At 46.0% G+C, this 10,031-nt stretch overlaps 1 protein-coding gene and 1 long non-coding RNA gene across 2 annotated transcripts; one reads left to right on the forward strand and one right to left on the reverse strand.

Moving 5' to 3' along the window:
* Positions 1–1,013: 1,013 nt before the first annotated feature.
* Positions 1,014–5,713, reverse strand: LOC116229851 (uncharacterized). Its single transcript, XR_004167119.2, has 4 exons — positions 5,623–5,713; positions 4,363–4,487; positions 3,225–3,389; positions 1,014–1,457 (listed from the first exon to the last, which is right to left on the reverse strand). It is a non-coding gene; the product is annotated as an uncharacterized LOC116229851 (long non-coding RNA).
* Positions 5,714–6,112: 399 nt separating this feature from the next.
* RPL8 (ribosomal protein L8) lies at positions 6,113–9,284 on the forward strand. The gene is made up of 6 exons (XM_031594585.2): positions 6,113–6,222; positions 6,407–6,550; positions 7,283–7,424; positions 7,852–8,070; positions 8,728–8,843; positions 9,085–9,284. Exons 2-6 carry the CDS (start codon positions 6,413–6,415, stop codon positions 9,241–9,243), a joined length of 774 nt encoding a protein of 257 aa, XP_031450445.1. The 5' UTR covers positions 6,113–6,222; positions 6,407–6,412; the 3' UTR covers positions 9,244–9,284.
* Positions 9,285–10,031: the final 747 nt, after the last annotated feature.

The raw sequence follows: 10,031 nt of genomic DNA on the forward strand, positions 1-10,031 counted from the left end.
AATCGCTAAGAACGAAGTCGCATTTTACTGTGGGGACCAGAGCTTCCTGCTGGCCAGCAGCCAGGCTTCATCTCTGAGTGCTCCCCCTGCATTCTGCTCTGCTGCCCCACTCCATGGAGGTGGTGCAGCAGATACGGTGCCACAGACCCCTCTGTGTACCCTTTTCCTCTCCTCAGTGCTATCAGAGAACCGCCCTGGGGAGCCTGGGCTGAGACATGTGCTTGTGTGTGTGCGAGCACGTGTGTGTGCGTGCGCCTGTGCACACACAGCTGTGTTTGTTTTCTGCTGTATATAGGAGAAAACAAGATTATTTATGTTCTAATAACTGTGTGTTCCCTGTGTGAAATATTTTCTGCTCTGATTTATTGTTCTCTCTAGGCCTGCCCTCAAGCATTGTTCTTATATTTGGAGCCGGTCACACTTTTTTCCATCTGCAAATGGAAATCTTAAATAAAATGGCATATTAAATAACAATTTAAAAACAAAAAACAAACAACAACAACAACAAAAAACCACAAAGAAGATTTGGAGAAAGGAGGAGTTCCACTCCTCTGTATTCCCATTATTTTTTTCCTCTTGTCTTTCCTTTCCTTTTACGGTTTCTCCCACCTGCCCTTTTACCCCTTTTTACTCTGAAAGGAAGGAGCTTTTCTCCCCTATGCTTCTCAGCAGTTTTGACTCAATCTCAGACAAGTTTTCATGCAGTCTGAGTAAAAATTCTTTTAAAGTCTTGTCTTTAAATCTTTCCACTTTACTCAGTGTTTTAAATTCTCCTCACTAGCTTAGAGTCATTCTTTTCTGAGGCGTGAAATCCCCCCAGCTCTATTGCCTACACAGCAAAAGGAGCATGAACAAGGCAATAGGCTGTAAAGAAAAAACAAGAGAGAATAACAAAAATTTGTCTAAGAGAAATGAATCATCCAGCATTATGCCACAAGAAAACAAAGAAAATCCAGAATGTATGTATTTTTTTCCTTTCTTATTGGCCGTATCTATCAAGCAAGATAAAATGTCGTGCTATTGTATTTGTTCCCTAAACTAGATGCACAAACTGCTTTGTATGTAGCCTCCAGGGATGTTGTCACCGCACAAATGCTGTCATTAAAGTGTTGGTAGGAGGTCCATTAGGAAATGCCAGGAGAAAAACAACTGGGGGCTGGAGGGTCTTTTTAGGAAAAGCAACTAATGCACGAGTCTGGAAGAACAGCTTGGTGCTCATAAATTAGGAGTTGTTAGGAGGTCTCCCACACATCACTGTAAAACTGCAAGCTTGCTAGAGTTTTTTGAGTTCATTGCTCTAGATATGCTCCGTGTTCTCCAGCTTTTCTATCTGCTTCATGCTAAGTCTTTCTGTGGCTGTAAGCCTCTGTCAGTTAACTCCCCAATGTCTCCGTGCTTCTCTGTCTCTCCTTTCAGTTTTCTTGGTTTCTTGGTACTGTTTCGATCCCATATCTCAGCTGCTCAAGAGGAAAGAAAATTAGCTTAGAGGATTCCTCCCTTCTTCCATCAGCTGCCCCTATTATTTACTTCGTTAAGAAAAAAGCGTATCCAGATGTGGAAATAGAACCAAGCCTCCTGGAATTCAAGGAGCATTTGAACACCACTCTCAGAGAAAGGGTTTGGAATTTGGGTGATGCTGTGTGGAGCCAGGAATTGGACTCAGTGATCACTGTGGGATATCCTTCCAACTTGGGATATTCAGTGGTTCTGTGATTCTATAAAAAGAATAACTATAAATTATTAACTCTGCAATACCTTCAGTGTAAAGACTAAAAGAAAGACTAAAACTGAAATAATGTGAAAGTCTTGTCTTGCCCACTGTTCCAGAACAGTGAATTCCGAGGGTTTCTGATCCTGAAAAATCAGGTGCTTTTGGGTAGAGGCCTCTAGAGGTCACCAGAACATAATTAATAAGGCAGTGCTAAGCCCAGATAAGGAGTGTAAATTGCTTTGTTTTGATGGAGACTTTATACCTCTCTGTGTCCCCTATCACAAGGAATCCAGACATCATTAAATAGCAAATAACATCAGATGCCAGAAAAATCATAACCTCCTGGACAAACTTCTGTACAGAAGTCAGGTCCCTTTGGTGTAAGAAAGCAGTCTTACACTGGGATCTCTTGTCAGATTCTCACCTGTACACTTCTGTAACAAAACCTGCCCTGGAGTCTGGGCTCCTTCGAGCCCCACATCTGTAAGCCCAGTAAATGCTGTGAACGTCACCAAACCATGAAGGATGCCAGTTCTTTCCCTAGTACTGGTGCAGGAAAGCAGTAACTCAAAACAGAGCACAGGCTGCACGTGCACATTAAATAATTGGTAAAGACTTTTCTAATTTTCTTTTAACCCTGTGGGTTATTATCTGAAGGGGCAGAAATCCCCGTAAAGTTGCCTTCCAGGTCACTTATTTCTACAGAGAAGGTTTAGAGAGGAGCTACAATTTAATTATGATTAAAAGGTTGCCGTGAGGCCAGAGGCCTCATCTGCTTCATGTAAGAGCAGAAGGAAAAGCTCAAGTAATTTTCCTGAGTCCTCTCCAGGGTTTAGGAATGAAGCAGGCTGCGGAGGAGGGAGCTGGGGACAGCTGAGGAGAATATTTATTACAAGACAGCAAACAGAACCTGGTCCTTTCCGGAGAAGCTTCTCTGGAAAGAGCAAATGTATTTATTTTGGGGCAGCCACTGGAAGGGAGGCTTTTGGTGTTTCTTGCACAGGCTTTTTTTTTTCTCCTCTGAAAAGCCAGAAGAGTTGAACATAGCCAAGTAACCTGTGCCTTGTGGAGTCACTAAAGGCAGTGTAGGGGCACAGAGCTCCTTTGCTGTTGGATACAGGGTACTACTGGCCCAGAACAGGGAAATTTTTCTGAGTATGCAGCAGGAAGCAAGGAGTTGCCCCTTCAACAGCCACTTCCACCTTCCTCTGTGGTCCTGCCTTGGCTTCAGTGGCAGCAGGTGCTTTGCACCCCTTGTGTCCTGCTCTGGGAGTAGTGCAGTAATAGGATCACCCTCAGCATGCTTGCTGAGATTAGCACACGTTATTTTTGCAGGCTGGAACTGTGATGCTACAGCCTGCTTGGAGTCTATGTGTCGGTTCCTAATCCCAGGCAAAGCCCTAGAGAGGTCAGCAGGGCCACAAACAGAGGAATGTGCCCACCTGAAAGAGATCAGGGTTATTTTCATTGGGTCACATCAATCTCAGAGAGGAAATGTTTGTAAGAGTCTTACAGCCATCCCTTATGTTCCTGCTTTTCACTTGAGAAAGATGCACAAATTAATTAGGGACTTCTCTTCTTCTCAGTTCTCTTTTCAAAGCAGGGTCCCATAGAACATTTGCTTCTCCTTCCTCCTCTCCAAACAGCAGTCTCATCAGAATTTCTCCCTGACTGCCATCTGTAACAAAAGGAACACCACACCTTTTGCTATTTACAGTGCAATTAACCTTTAGCAAATTAGCCTGTGACCATCATCAAAGGATTAAGGCAACACACCTTTGACTTGTTCCCACCGTGCAAGTGGTGCGCTGCATTTGCAGGATCAGGGCTGTATTTTTTTGTTGTCTATACTGGTAAAATGGCCAGCAAAAGGGAGATAAACATTGAGAGGCTCTGAGAGACATGATCCAATGGAGGCAGCCCTGGCCTTCCTCAATGTGTTTGTGTTTCCCCTCTGCTGAGTGGTAAAGAATGGTAGCAAGAATGTGGGGCCATGCCCTGGCCACCTCAGGTTCATCTTCTAGCTTATACAGCCAAAGAAGGAATTGGCTGCCAAAATATCAGGCTGTGATGCACAGCAGCAGTGGTCAGGACTCACAGCCTGTTTTGCCTAGCACTGTCAGATCAGACCCAGATTTCTGTGTGTGCATCTAGGAGGAATAATGCATTTGGCCAAGGAGGCCAAAGCTTCTGGAAAGCTTTAGACTTCTGGCCCTTGTGTAGCCAAGCAGATCTGTGCAGATGCAGTGGACATGCCTGGGTTATCTGGACAACTTCCTGCTTGCTGCCTGGCCTCTGGGAGCAATCAAGCAAATGAGCAAGTTCCTCAAATTCCAACACAGAGCTCTGATAGAAAAAGAAGCCATCTCCAGGGGAATCCTGCCACTGCTTCTCTTCCCACACAGCTGTAACTCCTGGCAGAGAGGCAGGGCAAGTAGGAAAGACAGTAATGTCTTCAGCCAATGCAGCTGCAACTGTCAGAGTTAATGTCCCATAGTCCAAAACTTCAGGACTCAAAGCTGCAGCAGGGAATGACCACAGCACAGTGGTCATTCTCAGACTGGCTCAGACTGGCAGGTAATGTTTTGTTCACGTGATCAGCGGCTTTGTGTCTTATGTTATCCTTCCAACATAGGATCGTCCCACTTTACCTCTGCCACCTCCTCCTCATGCAGCAAAATCACCAACAACGAGACAATTTCAGCCCAGGGAATAGGATTTTGGGAAACAGCTTCTCTTCAAACCACAGCACCTCCACTTCCTCCGTGTCCTAAAACTTTAGCAGAACAGTAATTGTTGGTAGTGCCTAGCACTTCTGTTTCTTTAGCACCAAGATTCAGGTGATATCACAGAACAACACTCTTGAGACAAACCCTGGACAGTTCCTTTGCTTGCAATTTGGTGTAAGCTACTTCTTTACACTTTTCCAGATGAGTGAGCATTTGAAGTTAATACAAGTTAAACAACATATTTAACCTTATTATGAGTTCAGCCCAAGTGTGGCTGGGTCAGGGAACACAATTCTGTCGTTCCTTGATGATAAAATGTTTACCTAAGATGTCTTTTACAGCAGGAGAATGGTTTGGACTAGAAAGGGATGGCAACTTTGGACATGCAGCATGCTCTGACCAGGCAGAAACATGGCCTGAGGTGCTGCAGTGAAACAAATGAGTAGCAACAGTTTATCACTGCTGGAAGGAAAGGCTCAAACAGCATCTTTTGAGGCAGTGAGCTCTTCACACTGTCACGGTACAGACATTTCTAACCATGTTCAGAATAGCCAAATAGCTGATGGGGAGGAACAAGGGACTGGTCTGATTTCAAACACATCCTCCATGTTACAGCACTGCCTGAGTAGCGAGGTGTCTGACTGAGCCCATGATATAATTGAAGGTTGCAATTTCCTGGTGATAGCACTGCAAGACTACACTATGAATTAAATAATAATAAAATGAATACAAAGTATAGTTGATACCAGACACTAAAATGAATGAGTGTAGTAAATAATTACACAACCATGTATCTTCTTGTGTAATTGATGACCAATTCCTCACTTGATTTGCCGCACAGAACATGAAAGAGGAGTGACCAAGGTAACCTGCTGGTAATATAGACGTTATTTGGAAATTCAGGTTGTTTCTTAGGGCTCTGATTCTTGACCAATTCAGTATCAAAAAGCTACTGAACAATGCATCTAAAGCCAACAGGAACCATAAATGAAAGTCTCAAGTTATGCCACACTTGTGGCAGTATGTCAAGTTGTGATATGTCATACAGGGCTTCAGGGAGCAAGCACATCATCTGCTTGTGGGGATGACCACCTGGATGCAATGGCAGAGCATCCATAGCCACTGCAGATAAGTCGTAGACGTAGAGCCACACAATCATAGAATCATTAAGGTTGAAATTACCCCTAAGAGCATCCAGTCCGAGCAGCAGCCCATCACACCATGCCCACTGCCCACGTCCCTCAGTGCCACATCCACATAGGTCTTGAACTCCTCCAGGGACGGTGACTCCACCACCTCCTTGGGCAGCCTGTGCCACTGCCTCACTGCTCTGAGGAGAACTGTTCCCTAACACCCACCCTGCCCCCACGTCAGAGCCGTCAGCACTCAGACGTTCTGCCCATTACGAGGGAGCTATCCTGGTGGGAAGGCTGAGCTGCTAAGCTAAGAGTCAGTTCAGAGCCAGGGGAGCAATCGCTTACGTCAGCCTACAGCAATGAGCTTTTAATTAATTCACAACGAGCCAACCAGTAGTAAAACAAACTCCTGAGCTCTGCTATCACACCCGCCCGCGCTGCTGCCCGGATAACGTCACAGCCGGAGGGGGGGAAGGGGGGGAGGGGGCTGAGGGGGAGACATGGCGCGTGAGCAGCTCCGCGCGCTCGGTTGCCAGGAAGTGACGTCACAGCAGCGCGACCAGCAGCTGCCCTCGGCGCGCCGGAAGGGCCTTGGCGCCGCGGTGACGTCTGCGCTTCCTTCTTTCCCAGCGAGGCCGCAGCGCAGGTGGGTGCTGTTCCGCCGCGTTCAACCATCCGCCGCCATCCGCGCTTTGGCCGCGGCGGAGCCGCCGCTTTTGCCTGTTCGTGCTTTTCCCCGCCTGTCATCTCTCTGTTCCGAGGAGGGGCGGGGGGAAGGGTCGCCTCGCCGTCGGTAACGGCCCGTGTGGCCCCGCTGTCTCTTCCCGCAGAGCGCCATGGGCCGCGTCATCCGGGGCCAGAGAAAGGGCGCGGGCTCCGTCTTCCGCGCTCACGTGAAGCACAGGAAGGGCCCGGCCAAGCTCCGCGCCGTCGACTTCGCCGAGAGGCACGGCTATATCAAGGGCATCGTGAAGGTAAGGGGAGAGGGGGAGTCTGCGGGCGTCCGCAGTGAGCAGTGGGCCCCGAAACCTGCGTTTCCTAAATGTCACCTGTCTGAAGGGACTGAAGTGCCATCGGTTGCTCTCAGAGCTGACTCTTGTAGGCTGCTGACATCTCGTGGAATCGGTTCTGTCACTTAGGAGCTTTCTGTAATGCAAGAAGCGTGAGTGAGGGGAGTTGTGCTGATAGTAGAATGCACTTAAAAGGAAGAACCCTCATAAGTACAGCCCACTGGGACAAGGTGGTACCTTTTGTTTGGGCTCTGATGATACTTCAGGTGGAGTGCTGCAGGTACTGGTCAGTTGTCAGTGATGGAGGCTCTGATCAACGGCATGATGCCCATGCCCAGTTGGATGTCCCAAAAATGCAGCCACCTTCTCACCCCTTCAGAGCACGGTCATCTTCAGAGCACAGAAAAAGATGCTTTGACACTTAAATAACTGAGTTTGACAAAAAATTGGAAGTTTAGAAACACTTACAAGCTTGAGTTGCTGTTCTGTGATAGAGATAAGTGAGCTGGTATTCTTACACGTGGATTTATTTTCAACTTACTCACTTCTGGAAAAATCAAGGTCCCCCTAAAAAGGGGGGCTCCAAGTGAAAATTACCTTAATATTAATCATCTTCAGTTTTTGTAATCCTTGGATTTTTGCTGAACCTGTGACAAATTCTATATCCTGTTCCAAAGCACATCTTTGTTCCCACAGGATATCATTCATGATCCTGGCCGAGGTGCTCCCCTTGCCAAGATAGCGTTCCGTGACCCATACAGGTTTAAGAAAAGGACTGAGCTGTTTATTGCTGCTGAGGGTATCCATACCGGTCAGTTTGTTTACTGTGGCAAGAAAGGTGAGTGAAGACCAAACTTTGGGGTTGCATGAGAGGTTTCAGGAGGCTTAAAGCAGCTGTTGTCTGAATACACAGAGTGTGGGATGCTGAGGTGCTGGTGGGAGCTTTTACAAAGGCCATAGCTTCACTTACTGTAAGCAAACATATTTCCTTCTGGGAGGTGGAAGTCTCCTCATGCAGCCTGTTTCAGCAAGCCTGACTGCAGTGCTGTCAAGTGTTTGGATTGTTTTATACAGGCAGCTCTTGCCTGCCTTTGGGTTACAGTGGATGTCAAAACTTCGGTTGCAACTCAAATAAGTGCCTCTGTTTATTGGTATGCATGCATGTATGCAGTGCCCTTCTGTGCACAGAGTGCCTTCACTTGTGGCTGGAGTTGTGTCTGGGAGTCTGATTGAAGCAGCTGGTGCTCTGTGATTGCTCTTTGCAGCTCAGCTGAACATTGGCAATGTCCTGCCTGTTGGCACCATGCCTGAAGGCACCATCGTTTGCTGCCTGGAGGAGAAACCTGGTGATCGTGGAAAGCTGGCCCGTGCTTCTGGCAACTATGCTACCGTTATCTCTCACAACCCTGAAACAAAGAAAACCAGAGTGAAGCTGCCCTCTGGCTCTAAGAAAGTGATTTCTTCTGCAAACAGAGCTGTTGTCGGTAAGCAGGGACAACTAGGAACTTGATGTGCTGCTCAGCAAGTTGTCAAAACAGGGGCCCTGTTTTCAATGCTAGCTGGAGAGCAGTGTGATTTAGAGGTGTATTTGTCTAGATGCAGGATTGTGCTTAGATATGGTCTTTAGACAGATGTCTAACTTGTATGGCATACCTGCTTTACTTTTGGTAATGGAACTTCTTGGATTTGGGGATGCTTTGAGCTAGTGGGAGAGCAGAAAAGTAAGTGCTGTTTGCCCTGAAGTGATTAAGGAATTGCTGAGCTTGTAAAATCTGCAGATGGGGGAAAATGAGGGGAAAAAAAAAAAACACAATTAACTGAACCCTTAGGGTTTAGTGCTGAAGCTGCTATGGATGTCATCAGTTAAGGGAAATACTCTTGAAAGCCTAACGGTGAACAGCAATACCATTATTTACATCAAAATTCAGCCTCTTAGTGTGCAGTTAGGTGGATAACTTCATCCTGTGTGTAGCATCTGGAAAACACTGGTTCAGATAGAAAGTTTAGATTATTTGAGGGTGGTCTTTGCAAGCTTGTTCTTAAAATTGAATATTTTTTAGGAATTGGTTTTGTTTTCAAGCATTTTCTCCCACATCTTGCCTGTTGTAGTTGCACATCACTATTGCTGTGATATATTTCAGGAATTGTTGCTGGTGGAGGTCGTATCGACAAGCCCATCCTGAAGGCTGGCCGTGCCTACCATAAATACAAGGCAAAGAGAAACTGCTGGCCGCGTGTCCGTGGTGTGGCCATGAATGTGAGTTTTCACTTTGCCTTTTTATGGTTTAAAAAGGAACTGCTGGCATGGTTGGGGGGTAGCATATCACAGGGCAGGCTACCAGATATGTTTTTAATTAGGGTTGTTACCCATGCTTGGTAGTTATTGTACTGTGTCACAAATGAAGCAGTTGAAGTTCTTGGTCTCTCAAATCAATTTATTGCTGCTAAATGATGCCTTTGTTGTATGGATTATTTGACTTCTATTTCCTTTTCCACAGCCTGTAGAACATCCCTTTGGTGGTGGTAACCATCAGCACATTGGCAAGCCTTCAACCATCAGGAGAGATGCTCCTGCTGGGCGCAAAGTTGGTCTCATTGCTGCTCGTCGTACGGGTAGACTGCGTGGAACAAAGACTGTGCAGGAAAAGGAGAACTAAAGACCCAGTATGGAGCTTAAAGAATAAATTTTTAAAACTTAGCTTGTGTGACGTTCAAGTTATCTGTTGTTAAAGTGCTGCTGAAAATGGGGTTAAAGTTCAGAGGAAGGTTTGAGTGGAGATAAGGTAGTTTTCTCTACACCACCAGCTCCCTAACCCCTAAAAAAGTAGGTCAGGGATTCTTTCAGCCATTGCTTTCACTCTGTAAGCAGAGTTAGAGTCTGGAACGATACTCTGCGTAGATGCTCTCCTGTCCATATGTTCAAGGGGATTGTCATATTGACACTAGCCTAGTTACCTGGCTATATATGCCTGACAGAGCTTTTCTAACCAATCAAGAAATCCTTTGAGCACTCAGTTCAATCTATCCATCTTGCTAAAATCATTAAAAGGCACTGATTTTTCTTAGTTAAGTAGACTCTGACATTGTTTTCTGTCTCATAAGAAAAGCCGTTGTCTTACGAAAGGGAAGCTTTGCTTTTTTTATTGTGGGGGAGAGAGGTTCAGCAGCAAGAAATGAGGTAGATAGAAGTTGTTACTGCAAAATAGTTGAATCTCAGGGCTTTACTCATTTGGCCTTTGGAAAAGTAAAGCTGTCAACATACCTGAGACTGAGGTTCTCAAACAAATTTCCAGTCCTATTTTGCTACCTTGGCTGATACGGACTTGCTTGCAGACTTGTGCATTTTTTCTCTCTGCTGTCAACATCAACTCTTCTATAGCTGGACGTGGTCCCAGAATAGGTACCAGTTTCTCTAAGCCAGGTGCTCCTAGAATAAGGTGGTGAT

This window comes from Phasianus colchicus, chromosome 1, assembly GCF_987193195.1.
Source record: "Phasianus colchicus chromosome 1, bPhaCol1.hap1.1, whole genome shotgun sequence".
In the NCBI taxonomy this organism is placed as follows: Eukaryota; Metazoa; Chordata; class Aves; order Galliformes; family Phasianidae; genus Phasianus; species Phasianus colchicus.

Bases quoted from the DNA above. Each gene is read 5' to 3' on its own strand.
- RPL8 (XM_031594585.2), top strand. From the start codon at position 6,413: ATGGGCCGCGTCATCCGGGGCCAGAGAAAGGGCGCGGGCTCCGTCTTC. The intron at 8,071-8,727 runs GTAAGCAGGGAC...GATATATTTCAG, and splicing joins TGCAAACAGAGCTGTTGTCG to GAATTGTTGCTGGTGGAGGT. The intron at 8,844-9,084 runs GTGAGTTTTCAC...CCTTTTCCACAG, and splicing joins TCCGTGGTGTGGCCATGAAT to CCTGTAGAACATCCCTTTGG.